Below are 24,550 nucleotides of genomic sequence, written 5' to 3' on the forward strand. Positions count from 1 at the left end.
CTCTCTCTCCCTCTGGCTCTGTTCCTGTGCTACTGAGTGTAACTACCGCCCCTCCCCCCTCTGCCCAGCGTAAAGCACAAGGCTCAGGTGCGAAGTGAAGCGGAAAAAAAGTGCGAGAGAGAGAGAGAGGGTGAGAGAAAGAAAAAAAAACCCACATGACGGCTCGCGATAAGGAGCCGGCTCGCGTCGTTCACGTCAAAGAGTCGGCTCTAAGAGCCATTTCGTTCGCGAACGACCCATCACTAACAACAACCCACTTCTCCACTACTTTTACAGAGGACACGACGCACTGCTACTTGACAGAAAATGTCTCGTCCTCTGGAGAGACTCCGAGTCATTATCAACCATCTTGACAGACATCCTGCGGGGATTGTATCTTTTTTAATTCGTATTTGCGATAAATCGGCTCGTTGGAGGCTCTTAGCCTATAGCGAAGCAGTGAGCGCCCGATAACACTGATACTCCGCTACTGGGAACCCGCGGTGGACTGCAGGCCTCCCGGAGAATACTGACATAAGGACAGGAGCTGAATGCCTGTAACTATTCTTGCGCTGTTAACACCGCTAGTTATTTTCGTGTTCGCCGTTGTTTCTCTACAAGTGTGTTTGTTTGGACTGCATATCATTTGCAATAAACGTTTTTAATGCTAGCTAGCTGGAGACATTTATAACTGTTACTTAGGGCTCGGAAACGACTGTTATTGGATTATTGTCTATATCAACCTGTTAAATAATAGGTGTAATCTGTTAGGTCTATCTGTAGATAGGTCAACTTAAAGATAAGCTAGTTACAAATTTATACATGTGATTTGTTTTTTTAAAAAGTGTTGTCGGTTTCCCTGGTTTTAATATGGAGCACCAATGCAGATTTTCACATAAAAGACATTTTCACATATTTTGGCAGAAAGGCAGAATGTTTCACTGTAAAATCTTGGAAATGATCTGAAATCTATAAATCATAATCTCTCGCTGCTGTATAGCAGACATTTCCCCCGTGTTTTTTGTTTTTGTTAGCCTTGACTGATTTGCTGAAGAGAGCTGCACCCACGTCTGCTGAAACCGTCAGCTACGGTCACCCACAGAGACTGAGGTAAGGACACACCTAAGCTCCACGTCGGTTTTTATGCACTCAGCAATCATGTTTATCGTTCACCTTTCCCACAGTTTCTTCTATTGATCAGGTCCACAGTGTCCCACTTTTCTGCTCTCCATGTGTAATAGCAAGTGGTGCCACAGTGCCATTGGCTCAAAAGGCAAGGCAAGCTTTTTTATTTTTTTTTTATTTTTTTATTTTTTTCAATTTGGCAGGTATACTTTGGATAATGACCTGCTGACCCCGGAACAGCGGCTCTTCTATGAGGAAAATGGCTTCCTTCTCATCAGAAATCTGGTGTCCAAGCAGGACATCGACAGGTTCAGGTAACATCAGACACTTGGCAATAAATAATAAATGAAATAAGTACTTTTTAAAAAGCACAAACACATAAAATAATTATTTTTACTTGAATAGGTTACAGTTCAAAATATTGATTATTTATTTTATGCCAGCCTTTGGCAGATCCCCCATCATTTCAATCAGTTTTAGCTTTCATCCCCTTTGAGCTAGCTTTCTTCTGATTGGCTGGCCCTCGTACAGAAGGTAGACAAGGATACCTGATCTTTCATAAGCAGGAAAACTAAATATTTACAGCGGTCCAAAGGCTGATCGTTTTATCTCTTGGAGATTATTCATACATGCACTGTACTCAGTATGTGAAAGTTTGGCCATAGGAAAATCTACCAATTTTACAGTGACTGTTTAAGGAACACTTTAATCAGAGTGTAGAATCAAGTCAGTTAAACTTATGGGATATTGATCTGGTCATTTAATTAGCAGAGGGGTTGTTATTCCATTTCAGCTGTTTTGGTGTTAATGAAATTAACAACAGGTGTACTAGAGGAGCAACAGTGAGACAACTCCCAAAACAGGCACAGTTTTACAGCTGGAGGACAGTGACATTTTACCTGCTCATCTGACTGTTTTTATTACACTAGTTTTGCATTTGGCTAGGGTCAGTGTCACTACTGGCAGCATGAGGGGAGACCCTACAGATCTTGCATAGGTAGTTTAACTCCTCCAAGATGGAACATCAATACATGCCATTGCCTGAAGTTTTGCAGTCCAGTACAGTCTCAAGATCATGGTAGAGATTTCAACAGACAGACAGTTACTCTAGGAGAGCTGGACAGGGCTGTAGAAGGTCCTTAACCCATCAGCAGGACCAGTATCTGCTCATTGTCTGCAAGGAAGAACAGGTTGAGCACTCCCAGAGCCACAAATGACCTCCAGCTGTTTACTGGTGTGAATGTCTCTGACTAAAGTATCAGAAATGTGACTTTATGAGGGCGGACCAATGTCCTCTAGTGGGCCCTGCACTCACTGCTCACTGCTTGGCATTTGTCATAAGATACCAGAATTGTCAGGTCCACCACTGGCACCCTTTTTTTTTCACAGAGGAGAGCAGGTTCACTCTGAGCACATGTGACAGACGTGAAAGGCTCTGGCGAATCCGTGAAGAACATTACGCTGCCTGTAACATTGTTTAGCATGACCGGTTTGGTGGTGAGTCAGTAATAGTCTTTGGAGGCAAATCCATGAAGGGACACAGACCTACAGGCTTGGCAACAGCATCCTTGAAATCCTTGGACTCAGTCTCAGACCCTACATTGGTGCAGCAAGTCCTGGGTTTGTCCTGGTGAATGACAGTGCACAGCTTCATGTGGTGAGAGTGCACAGTCAGTTCCTGGAGGATGTAGTAGTTGATGCCATTGACTGACCTCCATACTCACCTTACCTAAACCCAACAGAACATCTGTGAGACATGTTTCCGTCCTGACTGTTGTGTGTGTGTGTTTTGGTGCCTCCTTCAGGGGGGAGTTTGAACGGATCTGTCGACAGGAAATAAAGGTTCCCGGTCTGGTGGTGATGAGGGACGTGGCTATAGCAAAGTCCGAGTTTGTCCCAGATCAGAGAGCTGTCTCAAAAGTGCAGGACTTTCAGGAGGATCCTGAGCTGTTCCGGTACTGCTCTCTACCAAAGGTACTGGAACGCCACATACAAACAAAGACAATACACACAGCAGTAGGGTTTTTCGTAGGGCTGGGCCATATTATACCCTTTACAGTAATACCGGTACAATGTTATGCAACAATAAGAAAATAAAATATTGCAATAGAATATGGGTAAAACGCGCATGCGCAGTGCCTTTGTTTTCATATGCACATGGCCGAAAAAGCATGGCGGCAACGGAGAATGAGGCATCCATGAAAGCAGAATTTATTGAATTTAACAGAGTTAGAAATTAGCGGAAGTTAGCTCACTAGTTTCGCTAGTTACCTAAACATGATATAGCATGTTCTGACTGAGAGATTTCTGAAAAAATTAAAACGTACAGCTCTGCTATCACTTCCAACATAAATGAGGACAGAAAACTAAACAGCAGTGACATTTGTAGTGACACAGCTATGTTAGCATAACATAACCACTGAAACTGGAGGATGGACGCTAAGTTTTTTTCCACTCGATAAAAGTTAACGTGAAGGTTCCTGATGGTTAGGGACAAATGCAATCGCATGGCAGGATGCTCTAAATCAGGGGTGGGCAATTCCAGGCCCCGAGGGCTGGTGTCCTGCAGGTTTTAGATCTCACCTTGGATCAACACACCTGAATCAGATGATTAGTTCATTACCAGGCCTCTGGAGAACTTCAGGACATGTTGAGGAGCTAATTTAGCCATTTAAATCAGCTGTGTTGGTTCAAGGACACATCTAAAACCTGCAGGGACACCGGCCCTCGGGACCTGGAATTGCCCACCCCTGCTCTAAATGGACCAAACTTCAGTCAGGAAAACAACTGAGATAATCCATCCACAATACGAGGTTAGTCATTAATATACTGCAACAACATGGGAATAGAGCAGCTGCCAGAGAGTTCAATGAATCAATGGTACAGAAGTGGGGGAAGCAAGAAGTTGGATAAATCTGACTGTTTTGTCAAAGGATGGTTGTTTTTTCTGTGTTAATTGCCAAATTAATTCTGATAAAAAGGGTTTGGTGCCTCACAGAGGTGCTATCAGTAATCACACAGGTGATAAAGCAGAAAACATTACATGGACTTCAATCATTAATCTGGATGTCTAAATGTTTTTCACAAACAAAAAAATGAATAGGCATTGAATTTGTTTCTTTTGATAAACAATGAAATAAGTCAAGCCTGAAGACTATCAGAACAAAAATTTTTGCTTTTCTTTATCAGATCCTGAAGTATGTTGAGTGTTTCATTGGACCGAACATCATGGCAATGCACACAATGCTGATCAACAAACCTCCTGATGCAGGTATTTCAATTCTCACTAAAATGTTTGGCCCACAAAGTCACAAATACTTAATACTTATTTGGATGCTGCGTACTTCTTGGGTTTACTCTTAAACTCAGTATTTTTAGGTACGTGACTCTTTTTAGGACAAGTATTGTGCAGATAAATAATAACCAATGTAATAACTGGACGTGTCCCTTAGTTTTGTCTCCCTCTTGTGGCAGTGATCATAATTACATCAACACTCTTGATGTGTGCTTGATTGTTATTAGCTTTTCTTTTTAGACTGTGCTAGTAATCTTCCCTCTGAACGGCCAGTTCTTTATCTATCTGAAGCATCAATCCATTTCTTAAGCTCAAACATAACATAGAGTATCTTTAAGGTGTGATTTGTGTGAAGAAAATAAAATGAAAACGAGTTTGGGACCGTAATGTCTAACGTGTCTTCTGTCATTCCAGGTAAGAAGACGTCCCGTCACCCGATGCATCAGGATCTGCATTACTTTCCCTTTCGACCAGTCGATCGGATCGTCTGTGCGTGGACAGCTATGGAGACTGTGAACAGACAGAACGGCTGCCTGGTCGTCCTGCCAGGATCACACAAGGGCACGCTGCAGGAACATGACTATCCTGAGTGGGAGGTACACACAACACTGTAACAGCTACAGTCATGCCTGCTAGGATGTACACACACAGAGTGTTTAAATAATTGCATGTGTCCTCAGGGCGGGGTGAACAAGATGTACCATGGAGTCCGAGACTATGACCCGGAGCACCCCAGGGTGCACCTAGAAATGGAAAAGGGTGACACAGTCTTCTTCCACCCACTGCTCATCCACGGATCTGGCATGAACCAGACACAGGGCTTCCGCAAGGTACTGCATTACCCAGAGTCCACCTGAGATCCTGATATTTTCTAATGCAAATTAGCTCCATACAACCACATGATTATTTGTGGTATTTCTTTTTGCATACGAGTAATGAGGTGTGATATCTGTGTGTGTTTTCACAGGCCATCTCCTGCCACTATGCCAGCGGTGATTGCTATTACATTGACGTGAAAGGAACCACACAGGAAAACATAGAGAAAGAGGTGAAGGAGATCATAGTGAGGAGGCACGCTGTTGGTGATGAACTCACTTTCAAGGTCAGACATGTACATCCAAGCTTCATTTATCTTATTCTTTCCATTATTACTTTTTGATTAAAAGAAGCCTCTTATGCTTTTCCTTATATTTTTAATCACATAAATACGTTTACAGTTGATTTATCACTAGCTTTAAGCACTGATAGCTCACAATCCCAGAAAGTGTCCACGTTAAAGCTCTGGGCAATGAAAGAGGGAGTAATAACAAAGTTAAACCATAACAAGGAACTGGAAGCAAAGTCAGACACAGGTTGTCAATTACATGTGATGCCCAGGGCAGGAAGCAGGTGCTGTGGTCATGTAGTCCATGCAAGGCTCCTTCAAAATAAAATCTTTTGAAATCAACGTTTCACATTTGTAATCAGCCTTTTTGTAGTCTGCCACATATCATCAATGTTTGTACATATGCACGTAATGATCGCCTGAGCTTTATTCAAACGTCTTAACTTAATGATTTTAATCTATTTATAAAAAGTTAAAATTATAGTGGCATCGTTAGGTAACAACATCCCTGGTCTGTCTCGTTATCGTTTACAAGCCCCCGTTATAAGATCCTGTTATGGGCTACATTTACCTCGAGGTCAGCCTCTGCTTAGCATGTGTGCCAGGAAGCGTGCAACCTGGCGTGTCATTATATATATAAAACAGAAACTGAGCGCAGCAAGATACTCAGTTAATGCATCTTTAGAATGAAGTGTGGCTTAGTGGATGTAATTGCCCTAAACGAGAAACTTTCCTGCTGAAATTGAATTAAAGTCACATTCTTCCCATTATATGAACAAAACACCCGACAGACATTTCAGGAAGTTGGCAACAGAGTCAGACAGAATACAACACATTGGTTTTACTTTATGTAAACACAAAGATAAAAAACATCAAACCTGGCTTACATGTAACCACCATCTGCTAAACCTTTCAAACACGGCTTAAATAAGATTGCTATTATTATGAGCTGGCTCATAATGAGCAGCTGATGTCTGATGAAAAGCTAAAGGAATTTCTGTTCCTGTAAACTCCAAAATTTGCTATTAGAATAACATTAAAACAGAGGAAAATAAAAGGGATTTGTTTTTGTGGCTAACCTCTCCTTCAAATCCGTCTCTCTCACAGGACACCTGGGCAATTCGGGGTCGTCTGGTGCAGGGAGAGAGGATTTCGATGTGAAGACGCTGCTGCGGGGTGATGAAACTGAGCTCAAACTTCGCCATCTCAGCACAGCGGCTGAATGAGAAGCAACAGGCTTTGGATCACTGCAGCAAAGTTTTCGGGTTTTTCTGCTGAGGGCTCTGCAAGGGCTTCAAACAACTCTTATCTAATTTATGCGAAAACAGTCACTGATTTTCTTTCACCTAAATGCACTGGATTAGTCTGCATATAATTCAACATTTAACAGTGTTTTACTGCACAGAGATCCTTCTAAAATCCATCTGTAAAGTTGTTTAGCCAAGTGGGAAAAAAAGAAGACATTAATTACACAAATGAGGATTCTAAATAATAATTGATTTTTGCATAAAGAAAACCGAGTGTGTTACGAGTGACAGAGTGTGAAGTTCAAAAAGGGATTAAGTGGAAAGAAAGATTAATGAAAGTGTTTAAGTGATGTTGCACTTGTGAATTGACACTAACAGAGGCCTTAATCTTGCGGCATTCTGCCTTGTAAATTAATGAGAATGTTTATTTTTGCATCTTTAATGGCATTTTTAATCTTTCAACAGGAGTTTTTGAGCTTCATGTAATAAATGTAGTGTATTTTGCTAATATTAGCAATAAAACTCAGAATTGACTGCTATATAAACAGACTGTGGTTTTGAGTTTCATACACAGAAAGTTTGGGGTTTGTAATAATTTAAGTTCCAGTGACTGGATTAAACCGGACGGTAATCATCCACTCACTCCTACAAAATAGAACTTTCTCTGTTGAGCGCACAAGAAACTTAACTCGAATTCAAGAGGAGAGTCATTTGAGGTGGTTTGTTTTTATCTGATAGTCCCTAACTTGTTTGCTCCGAGCAAGGTGACCAGATCCAGCAAACCTAAATGTGGCACAGAGGGTGTGTTGGCGTGGCACAATGTGAGACATGTTTCTATTGCTGAGAGGCATTTTGCATCTGAAGAACGAATATAATTTATTTGAATACAACATTCCCCGAGCAGCACAGTGGTGCAGTGGCTGGTAGAGTCCCCTCACAGCAAGAAGGTCCTGGATTTGACTGCAGATCAGGCTGACTGAGGCCTGTCTGTGTGGAGCTTGCAAGTTCTCCCTGTTCCTGTGTGTGTTGTCTCCTGGTACTCTGGCTTCCTCTCACAGTCCAGATAAATGCTTGTTAGGTTAATTGATTTTAAATTTCTGTGGGTGTTATTGTGTCTGTGCACTTATACTGGTGACCTGTCTAGGGCGTATCCCACCCTTTGCCCTATGATAACTGTGATAGGCTCCAACCCACCCTGAATTAGATAAGTGCTTCTTTTTATGTTCCTGTTATCGCAGTTGCTGTTTTGTCCAGCGGTGAGGCTAATTCAGACTCATTTGCCTGAATCTGTATGACCTTCTAGTTACACAATATTCATAAGCAGCGAAAGACAGTGACATGGCTTTAGTAAAGTCTCCACATAGTGAGAGGCTCCAAGTCGTACTAGCTTCTGGAGATCCTGTGTGAAATGTGGAGGTCAAGCAATGACACTGATACCTGAAAACAGAATGGCTCCAAAACACAAGGCATCAAGGAAAAACATATCACGGTCACCAGATTCTTACCTGCAACCTTCTGGTTGTACCTAGGAGAGTGTGATTTGCTTTGAAGATTTAACATGAAGAGTTACGTATAGCCAAACAGGTCTGGTAAACAAGCTGCTCAAGAACTATGTCACTTTGTTGTTGAGGCCTATCTGTTGTGGAGTTAGGCAGCACACCACAAATGTGAGCATCAGCATTTGAACCTGATATAGTTGGATGAAAAGCAGTGCAAGGTAATTAGTAACTGCTTGCCCTCCACTGGAAGAAAGAAAAAGGTTTTGTGAGGCCAGATCTGAAAGTTTTAACTTTGAAAATGGGAGGAAACAGAGTTGTAAAACACTGATGAACTTCTCTGTTTAACATTGAATTAAAGTCAAAGTGGCTGGCACTTGATGATAGTGGCAGTCATATGACTGGAAAAATTAATTAGTTGTTTTTAAAAGCAGCACTGCTAAGAGTGAGTCGACGTGGTTACATTTCAACAAAGCCTTTGTTCAAAAGCATGAAAGTCGAGCTGAACTTTGAGACCGTCATGGTCACTAAAAGCAAGCCTAGAAAAACATATATGTTACATAAGTACATGTTGTCATGCGGAGGAAAATGCAAAAGAGGACACTTAAACCATACCAGCATAAGCACTTTGCAATCATTGCATCCGGTTTTTCTTTTTTCTTTCCCCCTTTCTCTCACCCTCTCTCTCGCACTTTTTCCCCCCTTCACTCCGCACGCGAGCCTTGTGCTTTACGCTGGGATGAGGGGGGAGGGGCGGTAGTTACACTCGCAGTAGCACAGGAACAGAGCAGAAGGGAAAGAGAGCAGAGGTGTGGACTCGAGTCACATGACTTGGACTCGAGTCAGACTCGAGTCATTAATTTTATGACTTTAGACTTGACTTGAAAAAATGTTCTAAGACTTGTGACTTGACTTGGACTTTTACACCAATGACTTGGGACTTGAATTGGACTTGAACCGGTTTACTTGAAAAGACTTGATATTTTACCCCAAATATAAAATTTAACATGCATATTATATAGAGATTGAAAATGTGACGTCATTCACGGGTAGAACCGCAAAGGATTCTGGGAACTCGTGGCAAGCGGTACTAGCGCACGCTTTCAATTAAAATCAGTTAAACAGCGATAAAAAGAAACACAAAAATGTCAAGAAGCCGTTGTATTATTAACTGCAATAGCCGGTCGCATGACAGCCACGGGAAGCCGACGGGTAAAGAGATCGGTTGTTATCGGATTACGTCGTTGAAGAGAAATTGTTCAAGCCATGTTTCCGAAGTAACAAAGACGCGATGGATGGCCTGGATTGCAGCCATTCAAAGACCAAATATAACGTCCCAAAACACTCCAGCTCACAGGTTAGTCTGCTCCAAGCATTTACACGAAGGTCAGTGTTTTTTAGTAGTTAATACGTCATTTTCATAACATAATTAGTGATATAGGTTACAAGCAAGTCTGGCGCTGAACAGAAATTGTCGCGCTATGCTCCTTTATTTATTGTGCATAAATAGTGAATTGTCCTGACACAATATTGCGTTTCGCTTCTGTTATTATGGTACATTGACAAAAACATATACTTTTATTCACAGGATAAAACAGGTTTTTTGTATCACTAATTGCCCAGTGCGATTACAGACTGCGGTAAAGTGAGCCGTCATTTGTGAGCCGCGGTCAAGCCAGCCGCCTCCTATCCGCGCGGTGATTACAGCATACAATATTGTTGTCACTGCTACATTTCTGTAACGCTACCAGAAATTATTTCCACTACTAATTAATTACCGTTGAGCTCAAAGGTCCTATTAATAAACGGTTAACGAATGTGTATTTATGACGACGATTTGTGAGACTGGTAAACTTATGATACGTACGATGGTCTTTCGTTCTACACGGTGCATTTCAAGGTCCTGCACCCATCTGTCGGTAAACTGTACCTGGGCTTGTTGCAGTGACCTGAAGTTACTAAACTTCATGAGTGTATGCACTCACTCCAAGAACCGTATAATTATAAATATGCATATAAATATGCTAAGATGAGATAGCTGACTTCATCTAACTAGCAAATGTTGTCCAGGCTACGTTGGTGATACAGTTTTTTTTAATGTGTATGACATTTTTGTCATGCGATTTTAAAGCTGGTCCTACAACCGCATCCAAGAATAACATGCAGCTTATCTCAGAACTGTCGGTGAAAATTATTCTTGGAGCTAGGTTTAATTGAGCTGCATTTTAAAGAGGTGCAATTTCACAATTTGTGTATATTTTCTACGTTCACTATTTTGTCTGTGTTGAGAAAAACACAGATTTTAAAATTACATGGTCTAATATTTACATTTAGCATAACTGCAACATTCTTTTTTCGTTTTTTTTTTTTTTTTTTTAAAGACTCGAAAGGACTTGAAATTCAAAGTTTCAGACTTGTGACTTGACTCGGACTTTTACACCAGTGACTTGAGACTCGACTCTGACTTGCCTGACATTACTTGAGACTTGACTTGAGACTTGAGGATAAAGACTTGAGACTTACTTGAGACTTGCAAAACAATGACTTGGTCCCACCTCTGAAAGAGAGAGAGAAAGAGAGCCAGGGACAACAACGTCACATTAGAAAGGTATAGTAATCATCCACAACTATTTTCAGTTGTGGATGATAAAGGATTCAGAAAGTTTATTCATGCAGGCCCATATGACAGAGAATGTGCATCTTCTTTTTGTTTTCGTATTTTAATTTATATTTAATTGTGTTGTGGTTTGCAGTGTTTTGTGTTGTTTCACTTAAAATTTGTTTAAAAGGAAAAAGCTGAAAATTTAAATAGTTAAAAGTTGAAATGTAAATAGTTGGTTTTTGTATTATATGATTTATTTATTACATTTTATGTGGAGTGAATAAATAAAAGTATATTTACGGTGGCCCCTAGCGACAAAGAACGTACAAACTCCAAAACACATACAAAACACAACTGCTCCAGGATGCTAGGCGCAGTGTTGAGCTTTTGTTACCTAGTGGTTACACAAGCCAGGAAGTACCAACGACCGGATTTGGTGTGTGGTAGTAACAGGTAAATGAACTTCTTTTTTTTTTTTTTTTGAATATATATGAGTGCTTGTGTATAAATACACAAACAATACACATATGCTTTCAATTATGTAATTTAAGTGATCTAGGTAGCTCTGCTAAGTTCAGTTAACGCTAGAAATATGTTTTGGAGTTTGTACTTGCTTTGTCTCTTGGGGCCACCGCATATATTTATATATAAACATATATAAATAAAACCACGAGTTTTTTTACATTAGTAATTCCTTTTGTGCGTAATTTTTTTATTGTTGTTAATAATATATTAATTAAAGCAACAAAACAACCTGAAGAGCCAGTTGGGAGCCGAAAGAGCCGGCTCTTTTTAGTGAGCCGAGCCAAAAGAGCCGGTTCTCTAAAAAGAGCTGGAAATCCCATCACTGGTATATGCATATATATAACCCATATTTACACATGCACACACATGCTGCGTATGCATCTGTAACTATGTGTGTCTTGCAAACAGGTTCTGACTTCTGGCTCATTTTCTGTTTAATGTTTTCTGAGTAGGACTGTTGAGTTTCCTTCAAAGGAAATTTCAGATCACAAACACTCCAGGGTAAAATCTGCAGAGACCAATTTAAATTGCAACTCAAAATTTAAAGAGGAACTATTATTCTCATTTCTATCTCCACATGTTCATTCTTTGACCCTGTTGCAGTACGCTCACATGTTTTGCCGCCAGATTCATGTGCCTGAGGCGAGCATATTAGAGATATTTGTTTCTGTTGACATCATATAGAGCCAAAAAAATAGGAAAAAGGAGCATTAAGCAGGGTGAACCCTGAGCTTTTTTATTTGGCCATGTTTTATATAACCACAATTCCAAAAAAGTTGGGATGAGATGTAAAAACAGAATGCAATGACATGTGGATCTCATAAACCCATATTTTATTCACAGTAGTACACAAAAAACAAATGTTTAAAATGGGATAGTCATGATGGGTATAAAAGGAACATTTTATAGAGGCAGAGTTTCTGTTTCTTCAATCAGCTTTATATTGTAACGTAAAGGACCTACAATAATATAGAGAAAACCTTAGCAATCAGATAACCCCCTCGGTTATTACTTGGTGAGAGTGGGGAGGGAAACAGTGGTTAAGCCTTTTGCAGCATAACTAAGAGGGGATTCAGGGTCACCTGATCCAGCTCTAACGATAAGTTTTTACCACAGTTTTAAAGTAAAGAGGCTGTCTGTCTCCTGAATCTAAACTAAGAGCTGGTTCCACAGAAGAGGGGACTGAAAGATTCTGCCTCTCATTCTACTTTTCAGTAGCTTTAGTAGCCTGGCTTACTACAAGTAAGCCAGCAGTATGAGAGCAAAGTGCTCTATTTGGGTGATACGGTACTATGAGGTCTGTAAGATAAGATGGGGCATGATTATTTAAGACCTTCTGGTCAAAAACAACTCAAAGATTCCTCACAGTGTTACTAGAGAACCAAATTTTCCAGGTCTTTATGTCTTTAAGACATTTCTGCAGTTTAACTAATTGGTGTGTGTTATCTGGCTTCATGGAAAGATAAAGTTGGGTGTCATCTGCATAGCAGTGAAAATGTATGCTATACCTTCTGATGATACTGTCTAAGGGAAGCATGTATAATGTAAACAGAATTGGTTCTAGCACTGAACCCTGTGGAACTCCATAATTAACCTTAGTGTGTCCATTTACATGAACAAATTGGAGTCTATTAGATATATATGATTCAAACCACTGCAGCACATACCTACAGCATGCTCTAATCACTGTAATAAAATATTATGGTCAGCAGTATTGGCCCTAGCAGGACAAGCACAGAGATGACTTGACTATCAAAGGCTAAGAAGATCATTTGTAACCTTCACTAAGGCTGTTTCTGTACTGTGATGCATTCTGAAACCTGAATGAAGCTCCTGAAATAAACCATTCCTCTGCAGTACATAGAAAGAGAAAAATGCACAGTGGGTGGTTTGTTAAGACAACAATTATAAAAGTGCCATTTAGAAAAAGTCTATTATGCTTTATTTCATATGATTTATAGAAAATTTCAGTATTTACCTTTTGCTACAAGCTCCTTAAACTACAAACACAGTTATCTGTAGGAAAAGCAGAGGCTGTATGAACTCATCCACCTAGAGAAACAAAGGGCAACTGACTTGCAGGAAGAGTTTTGATTCCCACGTTCACGAATGTTAGAGCTCCAATGAATCTAAAATAAGGCCTTGATTGGGCTCAGTTGTGGCTCAAAGCATGAAGCTGTTTAAGGTAAGGGATATTCCTATGGTTCAAAGCTTGTGTTTCTGGCTCCCAGTTTTATTATTTAACATCTTCCAGCAGTCACAAAAGTAGCTGGTTTTCTCTGGCTTTTCCTCGGGTTATGTTCCATCCCAACTCCCTCTTTGAAAACTGTGAAGTGATGAGGATTCCATTCACACACTTTAATCAGTGGTATTTACACTGAGTCAGATGATTGTTTTTTTTTCCTAATGTGAAAGTAGTTGTTTGCCAAATCTACACACATTGATCACCAACACCAGAGGTTCTACTGATGTATGCAACAGTTTAGCATCTTTTTGATTTCTGCAGCTCTGGGGCAGTTTAGCCTTCCTGCTGCCATCAACCTTGTTTCTAACCACAGCAGGCAGTTAGCTGCAGAAATTAAAAGCCCAACGTTAGCCACAAAGTTAGCAGTTACTAGCTCCTTTGTGAGATCGGAAAATCAGTATGTGCTGCAAACAACGCAAAGTGGGCAAAACAGAAGTAGGTTTCATAATTTAATTCAGAGATTCAATTCAATTCAATTTTATTTATATAGCGCCAAATCACAACAAAAGTCGCCTCAAGGCGCTTCATAGATACAGAGAAAAACCCAACAATCATATGACCCCCTATGAGCAAGCACTTTGGCGACAGTGGGAAGGAAAAACTCCCTTTTAACAGGAAGAAACCTCCGGCAGAACCAGGCTCAGGGAGGGGCGGGGAGACCGGTTGGGGTGAGAGAAGGAAGACAGGATAAAGACATGCTGTGGAAGAGAGACAGAGGTTAATAACAGATATGATTCAATGCAGAGAGGTCTATTAACACATAGTGAGTGAGAAAGGTGACTGGAAAGGAAAAACTCAATGCATCATGGGAATCCCCCGGCAGCCTACGTCTATTGCAGCATAACTAAGGGAGGATTCAGGGTCACCTGGTCCAGCCCTAACTATATGCTTTAGCAAAGAGGAAAGTTTTAAGCCTAATCTTAAAAGTAGAGATAGTGTCTGTCTCCCGAATCCAAACTGGAAGCCTGGTTCCATAGAAGAGGGGCCTGAAAACTGAAGGCTCTCCCTCCCATTCTACTTTTAAATACTGTAGGAACAACAAGTAAGCCTGCAGAGCGAGAGCAAAGTGCTCTAATAGGGTGATATGGTACTACAAGGTCATTAAGATAAGATGGGGCCTGATTATTTAAGACCTTGTATGTGAGGAGCAGGATTTTGAATTCAATTCTGGATTTAACACGAAGCCAATGAAGGGAAGCCAAAACAGGAGAAATATGCTCTCTCTTTCTAGTCCCTGTCAGTACTCTTGCTGCAGCATTTTGGATTAACTGAAGGCTTTTCAGTGAGTTTTTTGGACATCCTGATAATAATGAATTACAGTCGTCCAGCCTGGAAGTAATAAATGCATGAACTAGTTTTTCAGCGTCACTCTGAGACAGGGTATTTCTAATTTTAGAGATGTCACGCAAATGTAAGAAAGCAGTCTTACATATTTGTTTAATATGTGCATTGAAGGACATGTCCTGGCCAAAAATGACTCCAAGTTTCCTCACAGCGTTACTGGAGGCCAAGGTAATGCCATCCAGAGTAAGAATCTGGTTAGAGACCATATTTCTAAGATTTTCAGGGCCGAGTACAATAACCTCAGTTTTATCTGAATTAAGAAGCAGAAAGTTAGCGGCCATCCAGGTCTTTATGTCTTTAAGACATTCCTGCAGTTTAACTAATTGGTGTGTGTGATCTGGCTTCATGGACGGATTTACCCACAAAATGCAAGGACTGAATATGCATTATGTGCAGGGCAAAAAACTTTCAGTCACTTCAGAAACTTGCACTGTTGTCCATCGGGAAGGCTTGTGATTGGTTCCAGCAGGCTGACATGTCTTAAATAACTGTCTTCAGTGAGGGGAAAGTTGCCTCCTGCAGCAGATCTGTACTTTAATGTGCAAAAATGACAACAACACTGCCTGCCAACTACATTAAAAAACCTTTGAAAATGGTATGAGGAGTTTAGTTCAGTTTTAAATGCAAAGGATGGTCACATCAAAAAAGGATTATGATTTTCATTTTCATTTTGTATTAAAAGTATTTTTTAATCTTGATTTCTATTTAGCTGTTCTCTTCTTTTTAGTTCATCTCTCCTCTTTCCCTCCTTGCTTTCTCCGTCATCTCCTCCCCTGGGGAACTGAAATTCCAGCATCTTCCCTCCCTCTGTAAAGCTTCACCTCCTCCTTTCTCCTCCCACTCTCTTCCTCCCTCCACACCTCTCTCTCATCTTCCACCATTCCCTGCTTCATCCTTCTATCCTCACTCACTTGAACTCTGTTAGGTGTGCTGTGAAGTCCAGTGGAGCTTCTGCCTTTTACCTTCAAGATGTCCTGGGCTCGAGTCTTTGTCTTGTCTGTTCTCACCACCCTCTTTGTCATTACCTGTGAGTACCTTGTCTTGGTAGGTGGGGAAAAGAGTGGGGGGAGTGGAAGAGTAACTTTTGGATTCAACATCTTCAGGGTAGAAAAAACAAGAGTAGCTTTGAGGGTACAAAGCACTGATGGATTGTGTTGGGTTGACTGGGGAACAATTTTAAAATATTAAAAATATATTTTTTAATGTATTTTTATTTCTATTTATTTTTTATTTTTTAATATTTTCTCAGTTGGGACAGGCAAGTATGTATGGTTAAATGCTTAGGTTTGGCACCCAAGGTAAAAAAAAGTTTTCTTCCATTTGGCCCCTTTGTGATGGCTGAGGACACAGTAAGGCATGATTTTTATGAGACCAATCACTGAAAAATGTGGTGTGGCTTAGATGCTTATAATAAGAAACTGATCTAATCTGAAGCAAGCTACACTAAACTACAGCACAGAGGAAGACATGACAAATTTGTGAAATGGAATTTTGATTCAAAATCTACATAGTTTGTTTTTTTACACTCAGTGCTGCACAAAACTGCCTAATGGAAACATCTGTATTTTTTACATGTCAGATCCTTCGTTAGTTTTGTGCCCCCGGCTATCCACCAGTAAGCTTTTGTTCAAGGAGTACTCACAGTGGAGGGGCTGTATTTGAAGCTGTATTTAAAGATTTGCAGTTAAAGACTTAGAGAATGAAAAGCTCTTCCACATGAAGTGAATATATATATATATATATATATATATATATATATATGTGTGTGTGTGTGTGTGTGTGTATATACATATATATATATATATATATATATATATATATATATATATATATATATATATATATATATATATATATATATATATATATATATTAGGGGTGCAGCGATACACAAAATTCACGGTTCGGTTCGGTTCGATACTTTGGTGTCACGGTTCGATATTTTTTCGATACAAAAAAAATGTTCATGCCTTTTTAATTTGTCATTTATTAAAATTATAAATATATATTTTAACTCAAAAGTACAGTTTTTAAATTTAACCCTAACCCTTGTGCGTGTTTTTTATTTTGACAGCGAATGCGCACCTGCGGACCACTTATGTGCAGCCCTGGTTATTTAGCTTGTCATATTGCAGCCACAGAAATTCTTTTGTCCATGAAACCATAAAGCTGCACTTTCTTTTTGCCTTATAGTCTGATTTGTCATAACTTCTCAGTTTTGTGGTAAGCTTTTCTTTGGCTGTCACTTCTTCACCCTGACCTGTCTTATTTGGCTCAGCAGAACTAAAATATATATACGATTAATAAGACGATGTCAGAGGAATTGGTGCACAAATTATCATCACTCACAGATCAGTGCTGTCATTGCAAAGTGAAAGCAAAAAAACAAGCGCAAATTCAAACGCGATTTCAATATGTCACATATTGACAGTGGCTCACCGATGCCATAATTACCCAGCTACATTTCTGAAAGAATGCAAAAGCATTGACATATATTTTTCCTTCCTACAATAGCCCGACGGGCAGGGCAGAGATAGATTTTGGTAGCCCGACTGAAAAGATCGCTAGCCCCGGGACGTCGGGCTAGCGATATTGCGAGCCCTGTATCTGATTGAGGAATCACTCATCTTTGGAAAAAGAGAGTTTATTACAGAGAAATGTCTCTTTCCAAAATAAAAGCTATACTATCCGCTTCTTCTGGGCTATATTCTCAGCAGCATATTAAACATATAAGGAGAATCATGTGCTAACAGCTGTCTAAATGACTCGGCTAAAGTTAGTAGCATGCTTGCTTGTTTTTTTTCTGCTTCCACTTGTCTTTGCACTAGGATGATGTCGGCGTAAATGTGCAGTCATATTCGTTGTGTTCCCACTAGTGCTTTCAGGTTAATCTCGTTGAAATGACCTTAACGCCACAACACGGCAAATCTCCGTTAACGAGCTACCGCCGATCGCCCCGTGCATGGGGCTAGACGGCCAACACGTTAACGAGCTAACTGCGCTAACACACTAGCTCCCACCCATGTAATTGAGCATTGCATGGCACATCCAACATACTGTTTTACTTTAGTGCATGACTCGCTTACCTTCAGGGTCATACGTCACATGAAAACCAAAATAATTCCAAACGCCAGATCTGAATGAGGGTGCGGGAGGTCCATGTTGTAAGGAGAGCTTAACTTCTGTCTTGCTAGCTTGCCCTGCGCTCTTCCTTCTGATGATGCTGTCTGTGTTGAGCGCTCAGTGAATCTGCGTTCGACTACTCCGCCTAGGCTGCACTGTCGAGCCTAGGCGGAGTAGTCGAACGCAGATTCACTGAGCGCTCAACACAGACAGCATCGTCAGAAGGAAAGTTGATAAAATAAATTAAAAATTTTGTATTGTTCGATACATATGCGTACCGAACCGAAAGCACTGTATCGAACGGTTTAATATCGATACGAATATCGTTGCACCCCTAATATGTATATATATATATATATATATATATATATATATGTGTGTGTGTGTGTGTGTGTGTGTGTGTGTGTGTGTGTGTGTGTGTGTGTGTGTGTGTGTGTAAAGCATATATATATATATGTATGAGATAAAATATTTTCCCCTCACCTTTAGTTTTCAGCCTGGTGGAAGGTGCAGCAGTACGGGATGACTCAAAAGCATCAGATGCTAAAGGTATGACTTTTTATCCTTCAAGCTACTTCCAGTAAATTATTCTTTACATTTCTGCTCATGCAGCTGTGAACTTATGACCTCTGACCTTTAGGTGCTGCACAGCAGGTTTTTATGCCCGAGTCAGACGCCTCCAACTTTTTCAAACGCCGCAATCGGCGCTCAGTCCGATACTACAAGTTCCTAGGTATGCTGCACACCATATATTTTACACATCCACTTTAAAACAAAGGCTAGCCACCAAGAGGAAATTGTTTAGGGCTGTCTGCATGTTGTTTTGTAGTCATTTTGGAGGAAGAATGGCTATTTCTGAAAAGCTGAAGAATTGACTGCCTTTGCGCTGTTTGGCTGGTGTGGTCTGGGAGTGGGGAGTGTGTTGATTTATATTCAGTGCTACATGTGGTTTAGTTCTCCTTGGCCCTGCTTGAGTCGCTGATGTGGCCACACTCAATTATGGCACGTTCCATAGATATTCTTTGTGTGACTGTTGGCTTATTCGTTTGTGGTTGGGATTGGAGATGACACAGTTTGTTTTGGCTGCAAGCTGGGACACTTAAAGAGAGTGATACAAACTCAGGCAGGTGTTCCATGCAGAAGCATCTTTCAAATCTAGGTCTCTCACAGACACACACACAAACTGGAGGCTGCAGAAGGAGTCACAGGGTACTCTGGAGCAGGCTCATTCTCTAAGTTTCTTGGTACAGTAAGCTCATTCTTTCATTCTGAGAATTAGTACAATAAACATCATTCACACACCTTAAAACTAACTAAACAGAAACACATTCACTTGCACAAAAGCTCTGAAACCATCAGTCCAACCCAGAAGTTTTTCTTTGTTGATTTATATGTTTTATACTGGAAAAAACTATCAGAGAAGTATGCATGTCCCTGGGCAGACCTCCAGAGACAGGCTGTTTTTCATGACACTTTTTCCCACCCATCGTAGCAGTAACAGACAAACAACCTTTTCTTGGAAAAAAGGTTGATATTGTTACTTGCCAAGTTAGTCAATTTGAACCCTAGTCAGCTATGTGTGTGTGTGTAAAGGACTTTTCTTTGGAGAGAAAAGTAAAGGTGGATGCACAACAACCAATTACAGAGGAAAGATTTTATTGAAAGGAAGAAGTCTCTGTGCTCAAAATTACTTAAAAGGCAAAAATTGATTGTTTTATGTATAATATTTCCAACAGATGTTGGATGACTGCTTAACCAGAGCAGCTGTCTGTAGCATTCTACTATTCTTTTCCCTTTCCCCATTTTTGTTTTTCCATTTTTAAATCTGTTAGAGAATACAAGAGGACATTAGACTTTGTTGTCTTAGCGGTATGTTTTTTATGTTTATTATGCTGGAATATCCAGCCATGACCCATCTTCATTTTTCTGGCTGAGGGAAGAAGACTCTTATCCAAGATTTTACTGTACATGGCCCCATCCATTGGCACCTCAATGCAGTGTCATGTAGTCTTAGCAGAAAACCCCCAAAGCATAATAATCCACCTCCGTGCTTGACTTTAGGTCATACTCAGCATTTTCCCTCTCACAGATATGGCAGGTGGAGCTAATGCCAAAGAGCTCGATTTTGGTTTCATCTGACCAAAGCACTTTTCCCAAAACTTTCTCTGAAAAATTTAGATGTTCACTGGCAAACTTAACAAAGGCCTTTATCTGTACCTTCTTGAGCTGGGCGCACTGCAAGATTTCAGTCCATTATGGTGTAGTGTGTTACCAATGGTGTTTTTTGTGACTGGTCCCAACTGCCTTCAGATCTTTTGGAAGCTCCCCCATATAGTTTTACGCTGATCCACAAACTTTCTAATGATCATCTTCACCCAATGTAGGATTTTGCATGGAGCTCCAGACCAAGAGTGACTGATGGCCATTTATATTTCATGCATCTCCAAATAATCGCACAAACAGTTGTCACCTTTTCATCAAGCTTTTTGCTGATGGTCTTGTAGCCCATTGCAGCCTTTTGCAGGTCCATGTCCCTTAACAGCTTTTTGGTCTTGCACATGTTGGTGGAGAAGGAACTGATTCTGTGGACAGGTGTAATTGATTGACTGATTGTGGTCTATTTGGCAAATGGGCAAGCAGCAGCCTATCGGTGTCTCTCCATTAAAATGGAACTACTAAAAAAGTCTCTTCATTTCTTCTTAAGTGAGAAAACTTCAAATACAAATTCAGCAAGGCATCAAATATAATTATTTCCCACACTGCAGCTACGGTTGACCTACAGGCACTATGTATGGATTAGAAGTCTTATCTAATCCATAAAGAGCCTACCCTGTACCTGTGCCTGGGATAATGTTCACACAATATTTTAGATGTTTATCCCAATTAGAAGGTAAATAATGGAATAAAATGATTAATCAAAAATGAATAAAAAAGAAAGGTTACAGTAGAATCAGACCATGGAAGTAAAAACTACTAAAACAGTTTTGAACATGTGAAAAAATACAACCTTCTATTTTGACTATTTTGTGAGCAAATAACTCTTTCCATCACCAACAGCTGAGCAGAGGGTGAAAATGGCAGCCGATGAGCGCAGGAGAGAGTACAATGAGGAACAAAGGAACGAATATGAGAACTATGTTGAGGAGGACCGAGACGGTAAGACCTGAATTAACCTGGTTTCTTTAAAGCAGGTTCCTGTGCTCTCCGATTTAACACCATGAAACAAAAATTAAGTTACGGCATCTGGCGATTCTATGACTCCTACTATTAGATATGTTCCCTCAAGTCTACATTTTGCTGAGATTGCACAACAGCACATCAAATTAGGAAATACACAGCAGGGGAAAACATTTTCCTATTATCCTGTTTATAGCGCTAATGAAAACAGGAAAGGAATTTTCAATTAAATACCAAATGCTTACTTAAAGTCATTGTTTCTGTGTGCTGAAGGTGAAATCATCAAAACACAAGTAAAAAAAATGCAAGAACAAATAATCATGAATCATTGTCACTGATTTAACAGAAATAGTAATGGAAACATCAATCTGCTTTGAGACCCCTAATGAAGCACTATAACAGAAAAGATAGGCGATATTGCAACAGCCAACTTGAGCTCACTCTTACAGGAAACTGACAATTACTTGAATGTTAGTCACCATGAGAGGCCTCAGTCGAGACCACACTGAGGGACAAAGATTAAGTTTGGATCTTCTGGCACCCACGAGCCGTTGAACCACAGCACAGTGCCTGAGACTCCACACCAAATCAAAGTGTCTATTTGTGGTTGATCCCAAGCTGACAATCTTCCCTGTGGTCGTCTGTCACTTGTGATATAGCTGCATTCACAGTTTCTAAACTAAGAACTGCTAACCATAAAGATGGGACTGGGTTTTATTTGTGAGAGACGGTGTTTGCATGGTTTGGGTCAACAAGTTCTAAAGATAAACAAGGTCTCAACCGAATGCCAACACAGAATTCGTATTTTCATGTCTCGGTCCATTTTTATCACTTTATGCTGCATTTAAAATCAAGTTGGTGAACCATAAAGAATGGAAGAAATATTGCGATACCAAACTTTGAATAATACCTGAATTACTCTGAAGTGAGCACATACATTGCTTTGCTATGGGGCCAACAAATTCTCTATACTGTGCAAAAGATGAGCTATAGTTAATTATGTTATTATTATCAAGTTAGTGTGATTTACTTTTCGCAGCAAGGGTTTCATAAAATTTCACTTTTTGATAGATTTATTGTTAGCTTCTGAAAGCAGTTGAGATTATAGTTAAGAAGAATCAATTGCCTAACTCAGGAATGCAACTTAGAGGTAGCATAAATGTTTTTTACCCCTCACCCATATTAAGCTGATAGCGTATTGTTGTAGTCGTCGTGGGTGGGCGGTGTCTACTCCCAAATTTGTTAATGCAATAACTTGAGAGCAAGCCATCATCGGAGTTTCAAATTGATACCATAGGTGCGCCTAGCATACTAAAAATCTCCGCTGAGTTTAAGAGGTCAGGTTTTCTGAAAATCTTGGGAATGTGGTAACTGGGAAAAAAAGCAATGTAGGAATTTTAAAATTCATACCATAGGCGCATCTACTAGGAGGCTAAGGCATAGCAGTCACCAGTATTTGTCCTCATTGTAAATAGGGTCTGTAAAAACTCAGCTTTGCTAACACTAGCCTAGCTAGCTAAGAATTTAAGGCACTGCTAATAATGAAAAGCATTATACTTTAGAGTCACATTTCAGGCTATGTATGGAATATTTCAGTTCTTTTTGTATATGCTAATAGACAGTGGATAGATTGAAACAATCTCCTCTTTATATGACCCACTACAGTCACCTCCACCTGATAGCATCTACTCATCGGTTTTGTTTGATGAACTGCTTCCCGCCAGTACAAAAATAAAATGAGGTGTAAGAGTGAGGATTAAAGTATAGCATTAAAATTGTATGTTGGAAAAAGTTTGCACAGTACTCTGATAAGTCTTGAGCCACCTCAGAAAATAGGAAACAGGTGTAACAAATTATTGAACGTGTAAAAGGAAATGCGCTTTATAGAAGGTAAAAACAGTTTGTCTAACAATTCTAACAGGCTTAAAAATCAATATTTAATGTGACCACCTTTATTCTTTAGTTTAGCCTGAACTCTCTTTGCCAGCTTTCCTGTAACGTCTTATAGTAGTCTTCGGAAATAGTTCTCCAGGCATCTTAAAAGATCTTCCAAAGCTCTGTGTATTTTGGATGTTGGCTGCCTCTTGTTCCATTTGCTGTCAAGATTATCCCACACTGCTTCCTTATCAAGGTCTGAGCTCTGGGAAGGCCAGTTATGATTGATTGTGTTCCCCCATGTAAAATGCAGCCACAAACCATGACTCTGCTGCCATCGTCTTTTACAAATGACTGTTACATATCTCTCCTGACAACAATCCAATTTGGTTTTATTTATATAGCATGATATAGGAAGAACCCTCTGTCAGAGTTGGGACTCAGAGAGGATATCCATGTTCCGCATCAGTTTGCAGTCTAAATTCTACAGACCTGTTGCATCTGATTTTCTTGCCCCAGTGGTTGTGTATTCCTTTCATCAGTCTTTTCCTTCCACAACACCCATGCCAGGCTACAATGTTCCCTATTGTTTTATGGTGTCAATCGCTAGTTCAAACTCGTTTTTTATTTTGTAAACTACAGTAGAGCAGGAATACAATGTGATTATGAATACTGTGCTGTCACAGTGGCTTTCAACATATTTTACATATAGTTTGTTATATGCTTGCTTATTGCATTGCCTTAATTATGATTTTCTTTCTTTTTCCATCTACAGAGGTTAATGAGAGGTCAAGAGAGACAAATGAGCAGTTGCGTGAGTTTCATTACGATGGTCTCTCTCCTCGCTACTACTGGTTCCACTAAGCATCCTCAATCACAGAGAGCTGGGCAACAGCAGCTCTCACTGCCACAACCTTTACCCCGTACTGAAGGTGACAGCCCGACTCTGAGTGCAAGTGGTTTCTGTATTTGTCCCACTTTAATCTACACCTTTTTCTCAACCTGATTTCTGTATACAACTTAAAGAGTGCAATATATGTCTTCATTGTTAAACTGTAAGGATCAACTTTTGTACTGTTGGGCAGAAATTTTGCATGCTTTTTTGGGTTTTTTTATATGTACATTGAAGCTATATAATGTCGTTTCAGCCTGACGTGCTGTATTAGCGGCAAGAAACCAACCTTTTATACACAAATGGTTTTGCCAGATAAGAGTTGTAGCTTAATTTTTCCAACAAACTGTCCTTCATATCCAAGTCACAATGACAAATAAAGATGAATTTCCAATGATGTGCTTTTCCTCACACTTCCACTGTCTGGTATTTTGAGTTTTACTTAAAGGGAGGTAGGCGGTTTGGAATAAAAGATGAGGTGAGCTGCAGAAATCATCAGCCTGAAATGGATCCCACATTC

At 40.0% G+C, this 24,550-nt stretch overlaps 2 protein-coding genes across 3 annotated transcripts; both read left to right on the forward strand.

Moving 5' to 3' along the window:
* The first annotated feature begins 239 nt into the window (after positions 1-239).
* Positions 240-7,296, forward strand: phyh (phytanoyl-CoA 2-hydroxylase). Of its 2 annotated transcripts, none has more exons than XM_026147510.2 (9): positions 240-372; positions 1,034-1,089; positions 1,308-1,418; positions 2,910-3,078; positions 4,294-4,375; positions 4,814-4,995; positions 5,080-5,229; positions 5,367-5,501; positions 6,612-7,296. In XM_026147510.2, the coding sequence occupies exons 1-9, from the start codon at positions 307-309 to the stop codon at positions 6,663-6,665; spliced, it is 1,005 nt and encodes a 334-aa protein (XP_026003295.1). In that variant the 5' UTR covers positions 240-306; the 3' UTR covers positions 6,666-7,296. The 2 variants fall into 2 exon arrangements, with proteins under 2 accessions (XP_026003295.1, XP_026003296.1); XM_026147511.2 differs by having other exon boundaries at positions 295-536; positions 980-1,089.
* An 8,535-nt stretch (positions 7,297-15,831) lies between these two features.
* On the forward strand, positions 15,832-24,427 carry ucmaa (upper zone of growth plate and cartilage matrix associated a). The gene is made up of 5 exons (XM_026148396.2): positions 15,832-15,990; positions 18,576-18,635; positions 18,727-18,819; positions 21,144-21,242; positions 23,914-24,427. Exons 1-5 carry the CDS (start codon positions 15,933-15,935, stop codon positions 24,000-24,002), a joined length of 399 nt encoding a protein of 132 aa, XP_026004181.1. The 5' UTR covers positions 15,832-15,932; the 3' UTR covers positions 24,003-24,427.
* The last annotated feature ends 123 nt before the right edge of the window (positions 24,428-24,550 follow it).

This window comes from Astatotilapia calliptera, chromosome 17 (genome assembly GCF_964374335.1).
Source record: "Astatotilapia calliptera chromosome 17, fAstCal68.1, whole genome shotgun sequence".
NCBI classification, from domain to species: domain Eukaryota; kingdom Metazoa; phylum Chordata; class Actinopteri; order Cichliformes; family Cichlidae; genus Astatotilapia; species Astatotilapia calliptera.